General features: G+C 39.3%; 1 protein-coding gene across 3 annotated transcripts in view; it reads right to left on the minus strand.

Annotated features, from left to right (window-relative positions):
• The window catches only part of ctnna2 (catenin (cadherin-associated protein), alpha 2), a 1078855-nt gene that overhangs the window by 228796 nt on the left and 825489 nt on the right, over positions 1-24570 (minus strand). For all 3 annotated transcript variants that reach the window (XM_052033367.1, XM_052033351.1, XM_052033359.1), the window contains exon 13: positions 15694-15845. In XM_052033367.1, the coding sequence (XP_051889327.1) occupies positions 15694-15845 (152 nt within the window). The remainder of the gene's footprint in view (positions 1-15693; positions 15846-24570) is intronic.

Raw genomic sequence — 24570 nt, forward strand, 5'->3', positions numbered from 1 at the left:
TCTGTTTCTTAACAAATTCTCTATTCATGTTTTTATGTAACATCAAATTCCCAGAGTTCCTTCCCTTTGTATTAGCTTTCTGTGGCATCTTATTGAATATCGTTTGAAAATTCCGATAAACTCTATTCATTGATTCCCCTTTATATACACAGTTAGCTTATATTCTCAATAAATCTATTTATCAAATATAATTTTGCTTTCATAAAACTATTTTGGATTTGTCTACTTATCATGATTTTCTAAGTGTCCCCTCCTATTTACTTAATAGTCTGTTCCAGAATTTTTCCATCGACAGATTTCAGGCCAACAAGTCCATTTTCTCTTTCTCTCCTTTCTTGAAAAATAACAAACTTCGGAGATATTCCAGAGTGTGAGATAAGATTGCTACTGCTGAATCCACCAAGTCTGCAGCTGCTTCTTTTGGGACTCTGATATAGCCCATCAAGTGCTGATAAATTTCAGCTTTTGGTTCCATTAATTTCTCCAGTGTGTTTTCTCCATACAAGCGACTATTTTAAGTGCTTCACTTTCATTATACCAATGGATTCCCAGTAATTTTGGTATGATTAGTGTGAAGACAAATACAAATTATTTATTTAATGTCTTAGCCATTTTCATATTGAGCATTATAATTTCTGCCTCTACAGTATAATTTCTCCTGCTGCTGTCTTTCCTGTCATGTGCATGTAGAAGCTCATATGTCATTAGTTTATCTTCACGTTCTATTTTCTTCACTTTTATCAATATGGCTAGTCATCCTTTATTGGTTTATAAAACTCACCCAATCTTCAGCCTTATTAATCTTGGCACAATAATAAGCCTTTTACTTGCATCTGATACGGTGCAATTTTTGAGGAAATTGAGAAATAAGAACTTCTTTGGAAAACTGATCCATCATGGCTATCTTAAAAGATTAGGGATCAGAATCAGAATCAGGTTTATTATCACTGACATAATGGACCGTTCAGAAATCATATAGTCATAGAACAGTACAGCACAATACAGGCCCTTCAGCCCACAATGTTGTGCCGATGTTTAACCCTTACCTAAGACTATCTAACCCCTTCCTCCCACATATCCCTCTATTTTAAATTCTTCCATATGCTTATCTAGTAATCTTTTGAATTTGACCAATGTACCTGCCTCCACCACCACCCCAGGCAGCGCATTCCATGCCCCAACTACTCTCTAGGTAAAAAAAACCTTCCTCTGATATCTCCCTTGAACTTCCTACCCATTACTTTAAAGCCATTCCCTCTCATATTGAGCATTGGTGCCCTGGGAAAGAGGCACTGGCTGTCCACTCTATCTATTCCTCTTAATATTTTGTACACCTCTATCATGTCTCCTCTCATCCTCCTTCTCTCCAAAGAGTAAAGCCCTAGCTGCCTTAGCCTCTCTGATGGTGGTCCATGAACCCATCAACTCTAGCTCATTTGTACTCCTTTGAACTCTTTTATTTATTTATTTTTTGGCAACTCAGAGTAATTTTTATGTTTTGAACAGTACTGCTGCCGCAAAACAACAAATTTCAAGACATATGTCAGTTTTTATTTCTCAATTTCCTCAAAATTTCTCTTAAACCCATTTATGCTATTCACTTGAATCACTTTCACTGGCAATTTATTGTGGCAATACAACCCCCTAGGGGAGGTAGTTTCATCTGACCTCTCTTTAAACTACTTTCTAATTTTTAATTTCTGTCACTTGTACTTGAACCCTTCTCTGTGGTGAACAATTTGTCTGAACGACATTTTTCATTCAGCACTAAGATAAAAAGAAGTTTCTTTACCCAAACAGTAGGGAATCTTTGGAAATTTCTACCAAGAGAGCTGTGCAGGTTCAGTCGCTGTGCTTGTTCAAATCTGAGATTAAAGGGATATGGGGATGGTACAGGAACGTGGCACCGAGATAAAAGATCAGCCATAATCTTATTGAAGGGCCGATTGGACATGAGAGGCTGAATGATATATTCCTACTTATGTTTTTATTGATTCTTAGCTCCATTTAGTGTTTAAAATTCTCATAATTGAAATAGCAGAGTGCACGGTGAGGTAGACTAAGTGTGACTTTACTTGTGGTATAGGTTTTGAAGGTGAGCAGTGGTACCAAAGTTCTTCTGCTGTTAGAAATTACTTTTCACATTGATAAGAATGTATAGAAGTTGTTGTATTGTGCATTCTATGTATGACATTGGTCTGATATTATTGACTTATCGCAAGTCCAAATCTGACTCATTGGAGTAAAAGATTATACTCCTTTATTAATGTCTTCTCTTTCTCTCTAATGGAGTCTGTAGCTAGTTGGACAAGGGAAATTATACCTGGCACCGTAAATGCTTACATTTGTCAGGTGCATATGTTAGTATAACTTCATCCACTTCTATGCTTAGTTAACATAGTGAGTGTGAAATTCTGCCTTAATTACATATTCTTCTTTTAATTAAATATTTACAGCTCCTAATTTGTGTAAACTGATCCTATTACATGCCTCTTTTCTGGATTTTCTTTTAATATAACAAGCTTATTCCAAATTTATTTTCAGCTGGCTTTTATGCTGTGCCAAAACTGATTATTTCCTCTTTGACAAGAACCTTCTGCACTTTCCATAGAGAGAAGCAGAAAGTTCACCAGTTTGTACTCAGTTTAAAAAAAATCAATTCTTTAAACTGTTTCGCCAACTTGATCCTTGGGGAAATATTGCTGAGAACTACTAAACGTGACAGTTCCAGCATGATCAGAAATTACAAGAATTCTAGGCATAAGAAAACATATTGTATGAGGTCAGAAAAAACGGGGCCCAAATTAGTAACATCATTGTGTGGCATGCATGAGTAATCAGAGAATCATAGATTCATGGTTATACAGCACAGAAACAGGCCCTTTGGCCCAACTCGTCTGTGCTGACCAAGATGTCTATCTATGCTAATTGCCTGTGTTTGGCCCATTTCCCTTTAAACCTTTCCTATCCATGTACCTGTCCGAATATCTTTGCCATGTTGTAACTGTACCTGCCTCTACTACCTCCTTTGGTAGCTTGTTCCATATCCCCACCACCATCTGAGTGAAAACTCTGTCCCTCAGATTCCCTTCAAATTTTCCCCTCTCAATTTCAACCTACGCCCTCTAGTTTAGATTCTTGAACCCTGGAAAAGGGACTGTGACTATCTACCCTATCTATGCCTCTCGTAATTTTATAAACCTTTACAAGGTCAACCATCAGCCTCCTTTGCCCCAGCTAAAACAGTCCCTGCCTATCTATTCCCTCCTTATAACTCAAGCCCTCCAATCCAGGCAAAATTCCTGTGACTCTTTTATGCACCCCCTCTAGCTTAATCACATCCTTCCTATAACATGGTGACCAGAACTGCACACAGTACCCCAAGTGTGGCCAAACCAATGATTTGTATGACAGCAGCATGACATCCCAACTCTTGTACTCAATGTCTCAGCCGATGAAGGCAAACATACTGTATTCTTTCTTCAACACTCTGTCTCGCTGTGTTACCACATTCAGGGCACCATGTACTTGCACCCCAAGGCCTAGCTGAGCAGCAACACTCCCCAGGACCATTCACTGTGTATGTCCTGGCCTGGTTTAACTTCTCAAATGCATCACTTCACAGTTGTCTGCATTAAATTCCATCAGTCATTCCCTTGCCTACTTTCCCAGTTGAACTAGATCCTGCTGTAACCTTAAGATAACTTTTTACATTGTCCACTATACCAGGACAGCTTCTATCCTGCTGTTATAAGACTATTGGACAGTTCCCTAGTATGATAAAATGGACTCTTGTCCTCACAATCTACCTCGTTATGGCCTTGCACCTTATTGTCTATCTGCACTGCACTGTCTTGTAACTGTAACACTTTATTCTGCATTCTGTTATTGTTTTATCTTGTACTACCTCAATGCACTGTTTAATGAATTGATCTATACGAACGACATGCAAGACAAGTTTTTCACTGTACTTTGGTACATGTGACAATAATAAACCAATTTACCAATTTAAACTTACTAACCGTGCCACCTACTTTTTCTTCTAAATCATTAACATATATGATGAACAATGAAAGAACCAGCACCAATCCCAGCTGCACACCACTTGCGACAGGTCTCCGATCTGGAAAGCAATCCTCCAATACCACCCTCTGACTCCTCCAACCAAACCAATTTGCTATCAATTGATTAGCTCACCCTGGATCCCATGTATTCTAACATTCTGGACCAGCATATCTAGTGGGACCTTGTCAGAGGCCTTGTTAAAGTCCATATAGACCACATCTACTACTCTGCCCTCGTTGATCCTCTTGGTCACCTCCTCAAAAAACTCTGTCAAATTTGTGAGACATGATCTCCCATGTACAAAGCCATGCTGACTATCCCTAATCAGTCCTTGCCTTTCCAATAAGTAACAATAATAAACCAATACCAATACCAATAAATCCTGTCCCTGAGAATCCCTTCCAATAATTTTCCAACCACTGGTGTAAGGCTCACAAGCCTGTAGTTCCCTGGCTTGGAGTGATATGGCTTAGAAAATCCTCACTCTGGCTATCAAGTCAGAGAAAAATCTGTTCTCAGTTTTACTCATCCAATCTATCTCTGCACTGCTGCAAAGGTTATCTTCCAAAGTATTTATCCAATACTCCTTTGAAAGTTATGATTGTATCTCCTTTCAACACTCACTCAAGCATGGCACTATACATTGTAACAATTCACGACATCACAAAAGTATTCCCATTTACACTGCTTGTATTTTTCAGACAGGGTTAAAATTCAAACAAAAAACTTGAGAACAAGAGAGAAACACGGTCAGTTGCAGGTACTGGAGATGAAAATGAACCTAGCTGATCCACAAACCTTGCTTCCTCATGTAACTGACTTGTAGTATTTCGAGCATTTCCAGTTTTTAAAATTTTGGACTTTGTAGTTATAGAGCCATAAGGTCATGGAAAGATACTGTACGGAAACAGGCCCATCGGCCTACCGAGTCTGCACCGTCCATCAACTACCCACTTACACAAATCTTATATTAATCTCATTTTTTTTATTCTCTCCACTTTCTCATCATTCTCTCCCCATTCTTTGCATTTTCTCCCCAGATCCTTCTACTCGTCTACATACTCAGGGCAATTTACAGTGTCTAATTAATCTACCGACCAGCATATCTTTGGGGTGTGGGTGGGCAGTGGAGCACCTGGAGGAAACCCACGTCATCACAGGGAGGACATGCAAACTCCACACAATCAGGATTGAACCCAGGTCTCTGGTGCACATTGCCTCAATGGCTCTACTGGCCTGTGTCACCCTTGAAGAAGGGGTGGGGGCTGTTGGGAAGAAACAGGATGAGTCACTGGTCTACATCCCTCTTCCCTCCACTTAAATATTGAAAAACTCATGGGCCCACACAAAAATAATGATTAATATTAAGGTTGCCTTAAACTAAAATAAACCTTCCTTCAGGGATTGCTAATGGAGTTTGCCTTGCATCTAACTTTTAAGTTTCCTGTAGTTAAATGCATTATCTGACATTTATCCAAAAAAATCCTTTCTTAATTTTTGGAATGCTATGCTCCAATACAATCACTGCCTGGTTATATGTGTTATCAGCAACTTGGCCAGATTATTAAAAGTGCCTTCTTCAGTATTACTTCCAAACATTACAACTAATAGGAATCCTGTTGAGAACTGTAAACTAGGATGCCAGTTCCTGCACTCTCAATTAATCAATGCGGAAGTACATTTACACTAGAGCAAGGCTGGCACAAACTTAAGATGCATCTGAGCTTAATCTATCAATGTTTGCTTTGTACTGTACTGTTATTGTTTTTACCTGTACTACATCAATGCACTCTGTACTAACTCAATGTAACTGCACTGTGTAATGAATTGACCTGTACGATCGGTATGCAAGACAAGTTTTTCACTGTACCTCGGTACAAGTGACAATAATAAACCAATACCAATACTAATAATAACATATACAATTGAATTTAAGTGCTTCAGATGGTTTCTAAAGCTTTGACATTAATTTCATTTTACTATATGGTAATCAGTGAAGTGTCAGAAGTTCGAAATTTATATATTACTCTACATGCCTGAATTCAAGAATACAGGCTGACATTCCAGTGTACTACAAAATGATTACAATACTGCCCAAATTGCTGTCTTTTAGACAAGTATTAAAAAGAGCTTTCACATCCCCTTATAGGTTGACCTAAAAGAACCCATTAACTATTTTGGAGAAGAGCAGGGATGTCTTGGCCAATATTTACTCTTCAACCAATATCAAAAACAGATGAACAGAGAAACAAAGGACTGCAGATGCTGGAATCTAGATGAAAAAAACTGGGATGCTGGAGGAACTCAGCAGGCCAGGCAGCATCCGTGGAGAAAAGCAGGTGGTCAATGTTCTGGGTCAGGACCCTTCTTCAGGACTGAAGATAGAAAAAGGGGAAGCCCAATATATAGGAGGGAAAAGCAGAGGGCACAAAAGATGGGAGGCGGGGTGGGCACAGGGAGGTGATAGGTTGATACAGGTAAGAGATCGTTATTGGCAGGTGCGGGGGAGGGGAGAGCAGATCCACCAGGAGATGGGTAAAGGAGAGAGGAAAAAAGGGGCTAGGAAAGGGAAGAAGAGAAGAAGCATGGTGGGGGGGGGAGGGGATTGTGGGGAAGGTGGGTGGGGATTACCTAAAGTGGGAGAATTCAATATTCATGCCGTTAGGCTGCAAGGTTCCAAGACGGAAAATGAGGTGCTGTCCCTCCAGTTGATCAGGTGATTACCTCAATGTTGTTTATGGGATCTTGTGTGCACTTTTGTTGTCATGGTAATTAAACAGTGATTATATTTTTAAAATAATTATTTGATTCTAAAGTTCTTTGTGAGGCCTTAATGTTGTGAAAGGAGCTACACAGATGCAAATCTTTCTTTCTTGCTTCATTTGAGTGTGAATAGATGATTCAAACATAACAGAGGAATTGAGTCCAAATGTGTTCTCAGTCAGTCAAAATTTACCAACATCTACCATTCAGTTTAAGTCTCTGGGACCCTATCAGATAGCACAGACCTGGGCATCATTTTCCTTCTGCTCCTATGGTTGACATCAGATGGTCTAACATATACCGGGCATCTAGGGTGCTGCTGGATCGAAACGTCCATTTGGTAGGATAAAGTTGACTTTTCAAGCTGAAAAATTCTTGGGGTGACAGGGTTGTCCTACCATGAGTGGCTAAAAGAAATTGTATCTATATTCATTGGAGTTCAGAAGAATGAGAGATGATCTTAATGAAACATATAAGATCCTGAGGGGCCACAAAAGGGTACATTCCCACAATAGGAGAATCTCAAACAAGGGGACTTAGTTACATGAATAGCAGGTGATCATTTAAGACTGAGGTATGGAGAAACTTACTTTCTTATTCTGGAATTCTCTACTCTGGAGGTTTGTGGAGGCTAGATCATTGGGGCATTTAAAGGTGGAAGTAGATACAGTCTTGAAAGATCAAGGAATTGAGGGTTATTGGGAACAGACACAAAAAAGGATGAGACCTGGGGCAGATCAGCCATGATCATACCGAATGGTGGATCAGACTTGAGGGGCCTCTCCTATTTTCTTCTGTTCTTATGTTCAAGGTGCTACTTTCTCCCAGTCACTACTGGAATGCATTGCTTCTAGGCAAGTGCTGGACTTTGATCAGACACCATCGTGTAACTATCTCCCCATGACATGAAGCAGCATTAACCCCCTCATTACCAGTTAAATATCATGGCTGCAGGTATTTTGAGGTGAGTAGCCTAACTCCCTAAAGCTTTCCAGCATCTGCAAAATGCAAGTTTGGAGTGCAGTTGAGTGCTCTCCATCTACCTGGATGAGTGAAGCCCCAACAATATTCCAGAAGATCACTGTTTGGGAGTAGTGGGTCATAGTCAGAGGGAATAAATAATAGTAACTATTAACAGAAGCAAGAACCAGCTTTCAAGCAATTTCAAATGCAACCTGCAAACAGTAATCAGTTTTGAAGTTACACAAATAGCTGCATAAACAAATACCATGAAGGGAGTAAGCTACTGGTTCATAGCAAGAAGCCACTTAAGTGATATGCTTTGAAAATTGATAGATAAAAAGATACATGCCTAAAGATATGGCCAAAGCAAATGTGACATGGCCATGAGATATTCTTGGATGCATTGGCCAAATGTGTCGACAACAGGGTTAGGTTAATTGGATTACATAAAAATCCCAGCTACAAGGACAGTGAAATGTCACATCCATCAAGAAGGTGCTACTGCAGATAAAGAATGCCATCTACCTCCAACCCCCGAATCAGAAGGTTCCAGACTATTTATTTTCCACCTAGTACATCAAGCATGGTCATTGTCATATTTGTTCTGTCAATCAATACCTGGGTTGCTTGTATATCTAAAGAGCCATCCCCACAATACTGTGATAAAAGGAGGATGTTTTAAATCTGTGGGTTTTGTCCTCAGAAGCTTTTGGAATGTTAATGTGAGCTGCGTGGTCTCAACAAAGATACTCTTGTCATTTAAGATGTGCTCGCTTGCATGGGTATAATTTTATGGAGCCATTTCTTCACACCCAAAATATTGAGGTAAAATATTCATTGTAACTATGGAAATTGTATTTAATCAAAGCTCAATGTATTTTGAGTTTTGGGAGATTCTTCCATTAGGTCTCCCCTGTGTGCTTGCTTGTGTGGAATAAAGACCTGTTACATCCACAGCTCCAGACCAAGTGGCTCTTTCAACCGCAATCAGTATCTAGGGCAAAGCAGTTCATTTGACTGGCACCTCATCCACCACCCTATTCGCTAACTCCCTCCATTCTAAGTGAGGACCAGCTATAAGATGTGCTGCAGCAACTGGTCAGGGCTTCTTTGTTCAGATTTCTCAGCCCAGCAAATCTCTGCCACCTACCAGGACAAGGGCAGCAGGAGCGGGGGAAATGCCATTCCCTGTCTGGTAACAGCACTTCCTCAAGGACAGGAAATAATAAAAATGTATGCATGAATTTTAATGTGGGAGATCAGATAATTGTAATGAATGGTGTTAAGCAGCACAGTCTGTTTGAGCTTCGATGCTATTATAAACATCTGATACTTTAAAACCTGAACATAGCATCACTCAATCATTAAATATGGATCCATTTCCACTTGCCCTCTTTTGCAGTCAGCCTGACAGCCTATGCCAGACCTTGGTACGGTCTCTCAATTTAAAAAAATTATAGCCCTCACTCTGGTACTCCCAAGATCACAATCACTGCACAAGAAATCAGTTGAACAGAGTATTAAAATTCATGCGCAAGTTTTAATTATTTTTTTAAATGATTGTGGTACCTGACTGAGAAACATTGAATATCTATAAAACCATTCTTTGGAAACAGCAATTAAAATATCAATGCAAATTACATTTGCAAGTTATAATTAATATTTTGACGGAGCACATGGCAGAACATTTGCCATTCTTCACTGTCAGCTTTTAATCCTTCAGTCACTACAAAAGGGCAAATTATAGCTGATTTCACAAAACCAACACAGAACTGAAGGGCTTACTTCCAGAAATTTGTAAACAAAGATCCACAGGAACATAAGAAACACAAAATCAGGAAAAGGCCACACAGCTTCTCCACCATTCAGTAAGATGATCACTGATCTGATTCTACTTTCCTGGCCAATTTACATCATTTGATTCCATTCATCAAGAAAACAGCCAAGCAGCCTCTCAGCCAGTGAAGTTATGATGTCCTGAGTATTGAGTCTCTGCTCTTAAATGGCCATAGATAATGCACCCAAATTCATCTATGCTTAAAGTAACTTCAATTTTACTGTATTTTACAGGATCCAAAATTAAATGGCTCAAAATCTTAAGAATTTGTATTTTTAAAATACTTCCTTAATCTTTCCCAGATATTTGATATGTTATTGTTGCCGTTCTATTCAGGCTGATAGAAAGGTTGGAGACAATTTTAAGTGCATTGATGCTTCTACACCATGTGCATTGGAGGGGTTATGACTATTATAGTCCCAATAGGTTTAATTCATACTCAACTTTGGTGAAAGGTTTAAAGCAACTTGTCATTTTGTCATGATTAAATTGAAAATCACAGAAGTAAGCAACTTTTATCAAACTTTAATTTGCTAATGCACGAGTGGCAAATTAACAATAGTCCTGAGAAGTGGAGAGAATGCTTCCTCTTGTTGGGGAGAATTTCAAACTAGGGGGTCACAGTTTAAAAATAAGCAGTCACCCATATGTGACAGTGATGAAGCATTTTTTTCCTCAGAGAATCATAAGTTTTTTTCAAAGGACAGTGGGAGCAGAGCCTTTGTATATTTTTAAGCAATGAAGTGAAAGGCTACCATGGATGGATGGCAATGCAGAGTTGAGATTACAATCTGATCAACAGTGATCAAATTAGATGATAGAGCAGACTTGAGGAACTGAGTGGCCAACTCTTACTCCTAAGTTGTTTGTTCATTGGCATCCATCGGTCATTCCATAACTAACACACAATGGAGACAAACAATTCCTTGACATTAATATTGGAATATTACCAGGTATACTTTCTATTAGTAAGTGTTTTGCAAAACTTATGAGTATTCATTTTAAGTACAATACAACGTGATTTGCATCAAAACATACTATTGCTTCATGTGGTGTTGCCATGACACCAGTTGAAATAAAGTTCTTATGATTCTTCCTTTATGAATAAAAAAAGGTTCGGTATGTACTTTCTTTGGTAGAAAGCAAAATTTTAAGTAGAAATTTATTGACATCCAATACTCTTGCAGGCTTGTAAATGGACTGAAGGTCTAATAATTCACTCAGACATGCTGTGTATTTTATCACCTTGTTATTTTCAACTAGCTGCAGTTTAAAAGTGATGACTGATGTGACAGTATTATAAATCAGCAGGTGTATTCTGCAGCTAAATGTAAAATAATGAAAAATGGAGGACAAGATAATGGAGGAGTTGGAGTATTAGGGGCAATGGGAAGGCTAATGGATTTAGCTGGTTAAATCCAACCATGACTGATGCACACCAAATACTTGCATCCATACCAGGCTACAACATGGTGTACTGTTCATACAGCCCATAGATATTACTTATATCTATTGGAAGAGGTAAAACAAAAATAAAGAAAAAAAGGCAATAGCTGATTCAAGTCAGCTCTGGAGTACTCTGAACTGACATCATTTTCGCAACTATCTAGTATTTTAGTCACTGTAACTGTAAACATCCTATTCTCTTAGCACCTTGTCAAGTTCCCTATTAGAGGAGCAAGTTCTTCATACTGACAAGTCTCAGGAGTTTGCTCAACAGGGTGAAAAATCTCAGTGAAATAAAAAGACTGCTTGTCTGGCATCCAGTTGTGGATGAAACAGATTTTCCTACAGCTGAGTGCAGCAAAGACCAAAAATATTGCCTTCCGTCCCTGCCACAATCTTCTGCTCTTGCTGGTGATTTGATCTCATGAACCATGTCTCTAGATGAACCAGAATGTTGATGTGTTAGTCCACAAACTGAACTTGTGACCCCACATTGCCTCCATCCTAATCTCAGCTCACCTGTTGCCGCAGCCCACCTTTACCTCTGGCATCTTCTGATAGCTTTTCAGTGTGGGCGTGGATGTTCAACACCTTCCTTCAACTCATCCAAACTCTTATTCATCTCACAATAATCCCTCTTAACCACACTCACAATGAGTGGCATCCTCCTTACCATAAATTTAAATTTTAATCTTTTCATTTTTCTGCGTGAATCCTTTTTGGTCTTGTCTCTCATGTCTCTGTAACTAACTGCACCTCAATTCCAAATTCTCTATCTTTCTAACTCAAGCAATGTCTTAGAGAGTTTTTAAAAAAATCTGATATGCAGAGTATTGAAAATGATGCGATTTGACAATTACAAAGAAAAAGGGTCTGAGAATATGACAGCATTAGAAACATAAGTCTCCTTAAACCTGCTCCATCAGTCAATACGATCGTGATACTCTTCTGTCTTAAGCCTAGTTTTCCACATGATCACCATATCCTCAGGTTCCTTTGATGTCAAGAAATCAATCTCAGTCTTCAATGCACACAATGACTGGGCATCCTTATTGCCTAAGGTAGAGAATTCTAAGGATTTACAACATTCTCTTTGAAGAAATTTATTCCCGACATCTCTCTTGTTAATCCTTCTCAAACTCTTGCATACCCCAATGCAATCTCCTCTCATTTTTCTAGTTCCCAATGAGCACTGGCCAATCTTACTCAATCAACTCCCACTGGACAACCGTGTCACCTACACTGATTCCAAGGCAGGTAAATATCCCTCTTTAAGTGCAGAGACCAAATCTACATACAGAGTCCTGGCAGAGCTCTACTTATTCTTAGAAAGCCTTCCTTATTTTTATATTCCCATACTGCAACAAAATCCAAGATTTATTTTTTTCTCTAATTACTTGCTATATATTTGTTTACTTCTTGCATCTCATGAACCAGCAGATCTTTGCATTGCCTAAAAACTATTCTGTTATTCTATCTTTTCCTATCAATATAAAGAGACTCACATTTTCACATTATATTCCATCTGCTATATTCTTGTCTATTAACATAACCTGTTTATATTCTTGTCTCCCTGTGTTTATATTTATTTGCATATTCATGCTTAGAAATTAGACCTATTTGTGCACGCTTTATGCAAGTTGGATCATGCTAGTTATCATTACTCGGTCAATTAGTGAGCATAGGCAAATTGGACTGGACACTTCTGGGCACAATTCACCCTTGTGTGTCTGACATTTGCCCAGCAATTCCTATTTCTGCATTAACCAACAGAAATTGTCACCTAAGACCTACATTTTCTTTCACTGTTAAAGAAGGAGCAAAATCTGCAGCAAGTAGGCAGAAACGCAGAATAAAGGGCTCCTACAGGTTAATGGATGCTTTGACCACAGGCTCTGCCTTTGTTATCCGTGCTCCACTTTTGTTAGTCAGGATCACTGACAAAGATCGTAACATCTGAAATTATGCAGCTCCATGTAAAATGCTGTGATCAGTGGCTACATAACTTGCAGTCGCTGGGGGCACCGATAGCCCATCAGGTCACACCTTCACATACAGTTGTCCAGTCACAAAGGAGAATGTCATGCCCTCTTGCTTCATTTTCCCACTCGTTGAGGGCAGCCCTTTATGCCACTGTGCTGCGAGAGTGTACATTAATTGCTGACTCATTTCTCAGTGGTCCATGCGGCAATGACAAAGCAGGTGCAAGCACTGAGAGCTGCTGGGGGCAGGACTGTGCTGGGAAGGTTTTACTACATGATTATTCAGGGTTGAAACTATCATAGCAGCATTTTCCTGGATATTTCACCAGTTTCCTGATTTTTATTTTGCTAGTCATACATCGGGTACCTGCACCAAACAAAAGGGTGAACTCCAATTTCTGCATTCCTCTCTCCTGCTCACAGATGGTTTTGTATCATCAGCAGATATCACTGAAAATAACATCTTAATATAATCTTTGGAATTCTCTGACCCAGTGAGTTGTGGATGTTTAGACTGAGATGGAATTTTGTGCATTAAAGGCAACAAGGAATATGGGATCAACGAGTGATACAGATGTTCAGTGGTTAACTTATTGAATGGAGAGAAGGACAAAATGGGTTAATCCTACCCTTACACTTAAATTAAATCACTACTACATTCCACCAGCTGTGAGTAATCTGGTCTTCAATTACTGTAAATGAGTTTTTGAGAATACACAAAACTGTTTTCTAATTTGATGGCAGAACAACTGCCAGCTTTACAAATTTAAAAAACACACTTTTGTGTCTCAACACTGACAGAACCAGGTCTTTTTGAACCTTCTCAAAAGGATTCCAAATGCATGTAATGAGCAGAAACTCATAATATTAATTCATTCATACTGGGAAGGTGGCTAATATTTTTGATGTCACATTTTACTTTTTTGATGTATTTGCATGCAGAGCATGGGCATTGCTGGCTTGGTCAGCATTTATCACCCATCCTGAATTGCCCTTGAGAATATGATGGTAGTAAGCTGCCTTCTTGAGTTATTCTGGTCAAAATACTCCTATATATTATTAAATAGGTGGTTCCAGGATTGAGACCTAGCAACAATGAAGGAATGGAGATCGGAAGGAAAGTGTGCAGCTTTGAAGGGAACTTGCAGGTGGTAGTTTTTTTTGTTGCTTTTATTCTTGGTGATAGAGGCTGTGAGTTTGACAGGAGTATTAAAGGGCTTCAGTGGATGCCTGGAGTCTACTCTGCAGATGATCTACACTGCAGCCATTATATAGTGGAAGTGAAGGGAGTGAATGTTTAGTTTGGTGGATGGGGTGCTTATCAAGTGGACTGCCTTGTCCTGGATGAAGTAAAACATCTTGGGTGTTGTTTGAGCATAGAAAGACTTAGATGTGTCACAAGATGAGTCACTCATCTCAGGACTCTCAGCAGCCTGTTCATATCGACATGGTATCTATGTTAATCCAGTCCAGTTTCCATTCATTGGTTGTTCCCCAGTATTTGGATGGGGCATTGGAACTCAGCAATGGGAATGTCACTGCATGTCAAAGGTAGCTGGTTAGAGTCATTTCTGGAGATGATCAGTACCTGGTACTTAGGTGATAAGTGGCAAATTTTCTTTGCCACTTATCAGTCCACATCTGAATATCATCCAGGTCTTGCTGAATGCAGGCATGGGATGTTTCATTTGCTGAGGAAATGTAAATGGAATTGAATACTGTGCAGTCATCAGTGAACCTCATTAAATCTGACTTTATGATTGAATGAAGGTCATTGATGAAGCAGCTGAAGATGATTGGACCTACAACACCACCTTGAGGAACTCCTGCAGTGATATCCTGGGGGCTGAATGATTGATTTCCAACAACCGGAACACTCATGTGAGTTATGACTGCAGCCAGTGGAGAGATTTCCTCTTGATTCCCACTGAGTTCTGTTTTATCAGGGCTCCTTAGAGACAAAATGCTGATTTAATATAGAGAGCAGTCACACTCACCTCATTTCTGGATTATATCTCTGAAATTTAAAGTACTTTTGAACAAATGAAGACGATCTTAGAAAAAAAATCACAGAAGCTTGAGTTTCGATGAGTTCAATTTCCATTCAAAATTCCACAATCCTTTATGCAGATTATACTGATAACAAGTGAAATGCAGCAAAAAAAAGCCCCATAAGCTACCTACTAAGGTGAAGCTTTATCTTTTTGTTGTAGCATGTGTGACTAAGTTGAACATGTAAACAGTTATTTTGTCAAAGCTCTTTAAATGTTAACCTGGATAAGATTTTTTAGAGTCTTGTAAATTTTCTATTTTCTGCACCTGCCTCTCAACATACAAATGCCTTATTCCCATTATTAATCTCATTATCCTTCTCTTAACTCACCTAAGGTGATGTCAAGACTGCATCCTAGTGGGGGCAGATCAACACTTTAACAACAATTGGCTGCGAATTCTTTCTAATTCTTTGGCTATATATTCCAAGATTATGATTGATGCCTTGACCAAGACATTAACTAAATCAGTCCCCATGCTTCAGGTTTAGAATCCTTTAAATGTAAAATGCTGTCTTTTGGTATTAAGCACACCATGCTCTGTGACCCTGGTCTGTAAATCCAAGTAAAGAATTGGCAAGCATACCCTTATCATCAGCACTGCTTTCCTGATGTCGCGTACTCCATCGTAAACTAAGCGTGAAGCGTCTATGAACTCATTCTCCTCGAAGGCCTGTGGGGGATTTGCACTCAGTGCTTCAATTGCGACTTCCACTTGTTCAGCAAAACGAGGCATGACTGGATAGGCAAGAGAAAAAAGAACACACACACAAATAAAGCATTAGAGATTTACTTTATCCATACTTCCATTATGCCTTAAGGCCTAAAGTGTACCCAGGCTTGTCTTATTGACACAGAATGCACTGCAGATTGGACTCTGATTAATTCTGCAGATGCTCTGTTAAGTAGGTATAAAATTACCTTAGCATTACCAGCTAAAGAGGAAGAGAAAAGAAGTAAGATAGTAGTGCTGACTATTCAAATCTCTGCTTCAGAAATAAGGCATGTCATGGAATAATAAATGATCCTTTGTGTTGCTAGTCATCAATGTATTATTATCAAATCTACAAAATTAAACTGTAACAGAATTTAAATAAAGTGTTAATTTATTCTCTCTGTGCTGTGTTTACAATGAATTATACAAAAAAACAGTGTGTTCTGGATTCACATAGCATATTTCCATTGATTCATAATATCAATTTAACATTTACAGGTGATACCATTCTTACTCTTCTGTCAAATATTTATGGCTTCAATATCTTCTCTGGAACTTCATAATATATGTGCTTTAGAAATGGTCCCAATCCCACTGTCTTTCCCAAGTGCATTGTAATCCCCCACACCCCCCTTCAAAAATTGACTTGGATTTGGCTGGAATTCCAAAGGTGCACCACCTTGTCAGAAGTGCAATCCTTTGGACAAACCAAGGAATCAATCAGCTGTTCAGGTTTTCTTAAGGTCCCCGGATTTAAGGAGAAGCAGGAAGCTCTCTGGAGTGCCAACAACCTGCTCAAGATTCCAAAAAGAGATGAATTGGTCATTTATCAATGAAATCTTGTTACGTCCTGAACAGTTGGCAAAATAATCTATTGTACGTGCAGCTGTGACTTAATGAAGCAGTACACATATGCCATGCTTCTGCACTATCCAGCTTAAAACTAATTCTTAGAATTCTATCCACTATATGAGCTGCTGTTGACACCGCTGAATCAGGATGAATTGAAAGAAAATTGTTTAATCGTGGAGAAAGCCAGTAACCAGCAATCCAATATTTGATTGACTGAAAAACCAAAGGCTCACTTCACTTTGACACATTCTGGTGGTGAATATGAACATAAGTAAGTACATAAGAAATAGGAACAGGAGTCGGCCATCTGGCCCATCGAGCCGGCTCCACCATTCAATAAGATCATGGCTGATCTGGCCGTGGACTCAGATCCACCTACCTGCCTTTACCCCATCACCCTTAATTCCTCTGCTATGCAAAAATCTAACTGTGTCTTAAATATATTTAATGAGGTAGATTCTACTGCTTCACTGGGCAGAGGATTCCACAGATTCGCTACTCTCTGGGAAAAGCAGTTCCTCCTCTTCTCCATCCTAACTCTGCTCTACCGAATCTTGAGGCTATGTCCCCTAGTCTCACCTACCAGTGGAAACAACTTTCCTGCCTCTATCTTATCTATCCCTTTCATAATTTTATGTTTCTATAAGATCCCCCCTCATTCTTCTGAACTCCAGTGAGTATAGTACCAGGCAACTCAATCTACCCTCATAGGTTAACCCCCTCATCTCTGGAATCAACCTGGTGAACCTCCTCTGCACCGCCTCCAGAGCCAGTATATTTTTTCTCAAGTAAGGAGACCAGAACTGCACGCAGTATTCCGGTGCGGCCTCAGCAGTACCTTGTACAGTTGCAGCATAACCTCCCTGGTTTTAAATTCAATCCCTCTAGCAATGAAGGCCAGCATTCTATTTGCCTTCTTGATAGTCTGTTGCACCTGCAAACCAACCTTTTGCGATTCACGCACAAGCACTCCCAAGTCCCTCTGCACAACAGCATGCTGCAGCCTTTAACCATTTAAATAATAATCTGATCTTCTATTTTTCCTTCCAAAGTGGATGACCTCACATTTACCAACATTGTACTCCATCTGCCAGACCTTTGCCCACTCACTTCCCCTATCTATATCTCTCTGCAGACTCTCTTCGTCTCTGCACAATTTGCTTTTCCACTCAGTTTAGTTTCATCAGCAAACTTAGATACGTTACACTTGGCCCTCTCTTCCAAATTGTTAATATAAATCGTGAACAGTTACAGGTGTGGTTTTAAAAGACGATATGCCATCTTTCTATGCATTTACAACTCTTCTGGACCTTTATAATGTGGAGTTGTATGTTTTTATTGCCCAGCCAGATGCCAATGTGTTTCCAAGCAATCAAAACCCATATCTATCACAGCAGTGACTGAACAGATCCCAGAACCAAGTCTCCACTTCCATTGCTGATGAGTTCAGTCCATTAAAGACCATTCATTATGAATCAAAATAAAGTGGCATACACCCACTATATGACAAATTCCTTAAAATCAATTGCATATCATGAAATAGGTGTACAGAGCAGCTAACAAATTCATAAAAAGTATGGTGTTTGTAAAATTTGACATCACTGCACATTCTTAGAAGAACCACAAACAAAGCATACACCCTTCTAGAGCTCCTAAAGTTTTCCATAGATTAATCTGCACATTACTGCACTAAGAACACATAAAGCTTTTTGTTACCAGTGGGAAAAAGCAATGGCAAAGAAGGAAGATCTCAGATTTTCATTCCTGGTCCTGTAATTTGTGACGCATCAGGTGCTCATCCAGACACTTTCCAAATGTCTGCAGCATACTGTTCAAACAGTGGGATTTGGCACAGCTCTATCAATATATTCAAGGTCTTGTTCAAGTGCAAAGTTACTGCATCAAGTCTATCAAAGGGTGATATGTGAGAGTGTCAATAATGCTTCAGTGAATCATATACTGGATATCACACAGCATGAGCAATTATGAGTGATTGGTTAAAGTGAGAATGCATCCCTGCTACCTTTGTTTTTCAGTTACTTATCCATGGCATGCTGATATCAATGGCAGAATCAACAATTATTATCCATCTCTAAGTACTCTTGATCTGAGGAAATTGGGAGGTCATTTAAGTGGACAATTGCTCTGGATGTGACGCTACATGTAGGTCAGACTGGTTAATTATGACAAATTTCCTTCCTTAAAGGGAATTAGTAAACAAAATGAGTGTTTAAGACAGCCAAATAACTTCCCAGTCATCATTCCTGATATTTTGGGATTTACTTAATTTCCTGGTATCCCCTTCCCAATAGATCTGTGTGAATACTTTCAGCAGAAAGATGCCAGCAATTCAAGAAGGAAGCTCATCACCACCTTCTCAAGGGCAATCATGGATGGACAATAAATGCTGGCCTTGCAATTGGGACCCGGACTTTGACAAAAGAATGTATAAAAACTGGATAAATCTCCAACTCCCATGAAGGAGAGACAGCCAGAACTCTGGGCAGTTAAGAAACTTAGAACCCAGGAACTGAGGCAACTAAAATTAGGGATGCATGGAAGCCCAAAATTGGAGAAGCACACATATCTGAAGAGTTGCCAAAACATAAGTGCTTGAAGAAGTCAGCTAACATTTCATTTCATAGAATGTTCTCTTTCCAGAGCATCATGGGTGGAAGGTCCTGTACTGTGCTGTAATGTTCTACGTTCTATGTTCACAGATGCTGCTTGACTGGCTGAGTTCTTCCAGGATTTCTGTTTTTGTTTCAGATTCTATCTTCTGCAATTTTATTTGTTTTCCAAATCTGAAGGATTATATGGCATCAGGAGGTTGAACTTGGATGAGAATTTTAAAATCGCTTCAATGTCAGACTTGGTTGTAATATTTAGCGAGGTCAGGAGTGTTCCATGAAGGCATATATGAGCACCAAAATCTTGGTTGCCCTCAAATTTACAGCTGCTATAAGGAGAAAGAATTAATTTTTTTTTGGATTCATCTTATGTCTATTGAAGTTGCATCACATAGATGCTTCTTTTGGTACTGCTGGCAGTATATTTAAGGTAAGATTGGGCAGGCACGGTGGTGTAGCGATTAGTGTAACACTATCCCAGCACCAGTGACCCAGGTTCAATTCCGGCCACTGTCTGTAAGGAATCTGTACATTCTCCCCATGTCTGTGTGGGTTTCCTCCAGGTGCTCCGGTTTCCTCCCACATTCCAAAGACATAGGGGTTAGGAAGTTATGGGCATGCTATGTTGGCGCTGGAAGCGTGGCGACACTTGTGGGCTGCCCCCAGAACACTCTACGCAAAAGATGCATTTCACTGTGTGTTTTAATGTACATGTGGCTAATAAAGATATCTTATAAATTTATTACCATTTCACTCATTGTTTTTGAATCTAAATTTATGTTTTATAAAATAATTCTATTTTTGTATGTTGACTTTAATTTTACTTCAAGTTTTTGTTTTCCTTCAGCTGTTCCTGGCCCTTCCTTCTCATGCAGTCTGTATAAACTCCCTGACCTTCCCTTCTATATCTAATTTGGGTTTATTTAATGCACGCCTGATTTCTGTTTCATTTTCTCTCCACCCTTTTTTCCAGTGCCTAACAAGTTCTTCGTCAATGTCCTAGCAGTGACTTGCTCTTTTCTTTCAATAGTTCTTAAAAGGATGTCAAAAATTCGTATTATCAGTTCTTCGGTTCCCCATGGGAACTGGCTGAGAGATGCCCTTAAAACCAAGCATAGCTTAGTCTCTGCAGCCAAATGTAACTGTGCTCTAGATTCCAGCTATACATAATTAATGCAAGGGGAAATCTGCTGGTACATCACAAAGGTATTGTTCAGAATTAGGTCACTGATATTTCAAGTCTTTTGAGAAGGTACATCTAATGACATGTTGAACCTTGAGTATATATCTGGAAGGAAATTCTTTCCCTGTGGTGAATTGAAATCAATTGTCTCATGTAAAGTTTGGTAAGCATGGCTTAATACATGAGGGACATGAGGGGAAACCTCTTCATTATCTTAGGTCAATGACATCAATCATTTTACCCCTTTTAGCCAGATGATTTGTCCTTCTTTTAGTACATACAACAGAGAACCAGCAGTAGGCCATGTAGCCACTTGAACCTGCTCTATCTTTCAGTAACATCATGGCTGATAATGAAACACAAGTCCACTTTCTTGCCAGATCTCCTCATATCTTTTGTCCTATACTGCCCAAAAATCTATTAATCTCAGCCTATGATTGGGAGATTTTTCCATTTCCACAGGACAGAAGCAGGTCATTCATTTCACAATGCCACTCTCTGAAATAGTTCATCCATGGAACATAGAACACCACAGCGCAGTACAGGCCCTTCGGCCCATGATGTTGTGCTGACAACTTAGAGTTATCCCTCTAAGCTTTACCCAAATCCCTGTTATTTTCACCACTTTCTTTGCCAACCTAATTCTCAGCTCAAAGTAAGCAGCTGGAGAAACACAGAGAAAGTTGAATTGAACACAGTTATAATGTAAAGCAGACAAAAAAGAATATTCCTGTCATCAGAAAAAAGTTTTATTTCCTGAGGTTCAAGTTTATCCAGCTCATTTGCAGCAGCATGGCTGTCTTGTTCACTACCTGATCCCAGAACACCTGCTGAGATGAATTACAATAATGTTTTATCCCTCTCAATCAACTTTCACCTCAACAATTACTAAAAGAACAAATTTCTGTCTTATCCTTGATAAATCCTCATTATTAACTCAATTTAATCCACTTTTTATTGTAATTCTTGGCATCTGATTACTCTCCTCTTGTCAAGGAATCCAATCTGCATGAAAGCCGTGGAAAAAGGCTTGTTATCACCTCCTAAATTCTTCCACTGTCAAGCACATTGTACAATTTAAAAAAGATGCATCTGCTCCAGAAGCTATCATTCTGCGGGACAACCAAATGCATTTTAAATCCCCACAGAGGATGAATTTGCATACTTTCAAGACAGAAAGTGACAAACACCAAGAATCAACATGTGCAAAGAATTAAAATAAAATGGAAATTTATGGTCAATTAGCTTCCATTGCTTCTTGTTTTAATTACCACAAATAGAATTTTGTACATTGTTACTAAATTTTAACTTCCATTATGCTTATTTCTGAGTGTGTTACTTCCATTGTCATTCACTAACTATACTTGTGATAAAATTGGTAAGTTCTGTGGCTGAGGGACAGAGCAAATCAACACTGAGTAAAACAAGACTATAAATTTATGAGAACGTGCGGTAATATGCCTAGAGGCAAGGATGACAACAGATATCTGTATTACTTCATGAGAAGGTGGCGAGTGTGAGAGTGCTGAGTTCTTTGGTCCATCAGGCATGAATAAACTTGGTTCTAAATCCAATGCAGACTCCTAGGCCTCCCATTAAGCTGACATTGCTCAGGGGACAGCTAATGAGAAATCATCCCAAAATGAAAATGTTCCATCTACAAGCTTCACTTCTTACTTTTAAGAATCCCTCTATGGTGACAGATTTTAGAATTGGTGAGAATTATTATATTTCTACATTTCAACAATTACAAGGCATTTTGATGGGTAGTTAGATAGGAAAGATGCAGGGAAGGCCATGATGAAGGCATATGGGAACAGCATTAACAGGTATCACGGTCAGCATGGACAAGTGGGCCAAAAGGGCCTGTGTCTTTGCTGTATGATTCTAACGATCTGTAATATTATGATTCTGTACTAAGAGGGCACTTAATTTTCCTGAAGCAAATCCTCGCAGCAGCTACCTCTTCAAGTTAATGGCAGAGTCTTACAATTCAGCTAAATGCTGTGTGCCACCTAATATCTTGCTGATTCTGTAATTTGGATCAGAAGCTGCAGTGGTCTACTAACAAGTGGTGTGGTATTACATTACAAACTTGCTCGGTATATCTGAATATTCAAGTAAATTCTTCTTCTTTGAATGAAAGGCATTAATATGCATCAGTCAAAAGAGTGGCCAGTTCTCTACAGTGGATTTGCAATATTGTCAGGAAGCAGGTCATTTCCAACTCTCCTGAACTAATGCTGGTTTCACAATCTTTTAATTGTGTTCAGCTGTGGATTCTGGTCAGAATATCTTTAATGTATCTACACTAAGAAAATACTAAAAGAGGACTAACTTTGTACACCTTTAATCTATCTGCCATGCCAGTGTCAGGCACAGCACTCAGCTTCCAGCATTTGCAGTCTTTTGTGTTTTGAATCACCCAGCTTGATTCTTTATGCAATAACTTCACCTGAATGAATATACAGTTACTAAATGCTCTAATCACAGTATAAAAATAGCCCACACAAACAGTAGCATAGAGATAAGAATAGGCCATTTTTCCCGGGAGCCTGTTCTGCTTTCAGTGAGATCAGGCCTAATCTGTGACTTAACGTCACCTTTCCGTCTTTACCTCATATCCCTTAATCCCCTTGGTCAGCAAGAATCAATTAAAGTCAGAGTTAAAATTAACAGTTGATCATGTGGAATGTATAAGTGCTTATACATATGGTTTATATAATGAATTAACTTCTGGTTAACATCATGCAGCTTTAACTCAGATGTAGGCGTGTTTCATTTAACTCAAGAGTCCAATCAGATGACGTAGGCTGACATTAAGAGTTAGGCTGGGTAAGAAGAACTAATATTGTGAATTGAGTTGTATCAGGAAGACTGACCGAGGCAGGTTAGGGTGAGACGGAGACATCTGGGCTGATTTCATTTTAGGCAATTCCCATGTGATTGTGTCAATGGTAATCACTCAGCAAGTCCATCCTCTATGGCTGATCATTTGTAACTCTGAATGGAAATGTATTTCACTTCTCACCTGTCCAACACAACGAATATTTAGTATGACCATTGTAATCATTAGTGAGACTATAGTAAACTACTTTCACTTCCATGTTCCGTTTGTTTTTGAAACTTAGATTGGCAGGATTCATAAAAGGTTCACTTTTTGCTAATATATCAAAACCAATTGGATGCTAAATAACAAAGGATTACTGGTGCAACTAAGTTTACCAAATAATAGCACAGACACAAAAACATAGAACATAGAACTACAGCACAGTACAGGCCCTTCGGCCCACAACGTTGTGCCGACATTTTATCCTGCTCGAAGATCTATCTAACCCTTCCCTCCCACATAGCTCCCCATTTCTCTATCATTCATGTGTCTATCTAAGAGTCTCTTAAATGTCCCAAATCTATCTGCCCCCCCACAACCTCTGTAGGCAGTGTGTTCCACGCACCCACCACTCTCTGTGTAAAAAACTTACCCCTGACATCCCCCTTATACCTTCCTCCAATCACCTTAAAATTATGTCCCTGGTGTTAGCCACTGTCACCCTGGGAAGAAGCCTCTGACTGTCCACTCAATCTATGCTTCTTATAATCTTGTACACCTCTATCAAGTCACCTCTCATCCTCCTTCTCTCAAAAACGCCCTAGCTCGCTCAATCTTTCCTCATAAGACATGCTCTCCAGTCCAGGCAACATCCTGGTAAATCTCCTCTGCACCTCCCTAAAGTTTCCACATCCTTTCAATAATGAGGCGGCCAGAACTGAACACAATACTCCAAGTGTGGTGTAACTAGAGTTCTATAGAGCTGCAACGTCACCTTGCAGCTCTTGAACTCAGTACCCCTACTCATGAAGGCCAACACTCCATACGCCTTCTTAACAACCCGATCAACCTGCGTGGCAACCTTGAGGAATCTATGGACCTGGACCCCAAGATCCTTCTGTTTCTCCACACTGCTAAGAGTCCTGCCATTCGAATTCAATCTCCTGAAGTGTATCACTTCACACTTATCTGGGTAGAACTTCATCCGCCACTTCTCAGCCCAGGTCTGCATTCTATCAATATCCTGTTGTAAT

Source organism: Pristis pectinata, chromosome 2, assembly GCF_009764475.1.
Source record: "Pristis pectinata isolate sPriPec2 chromosome 2, sPriPec2.1.pri, whole genome shotgun sequence".
In the NCBI taxonomy this organism is placed as follows: Eukaryota; Metazoa; Chordata; class Chondrichthyes; order Rhinopristiformes; family Pristidae; genus Pristis; species Pristis pectinata.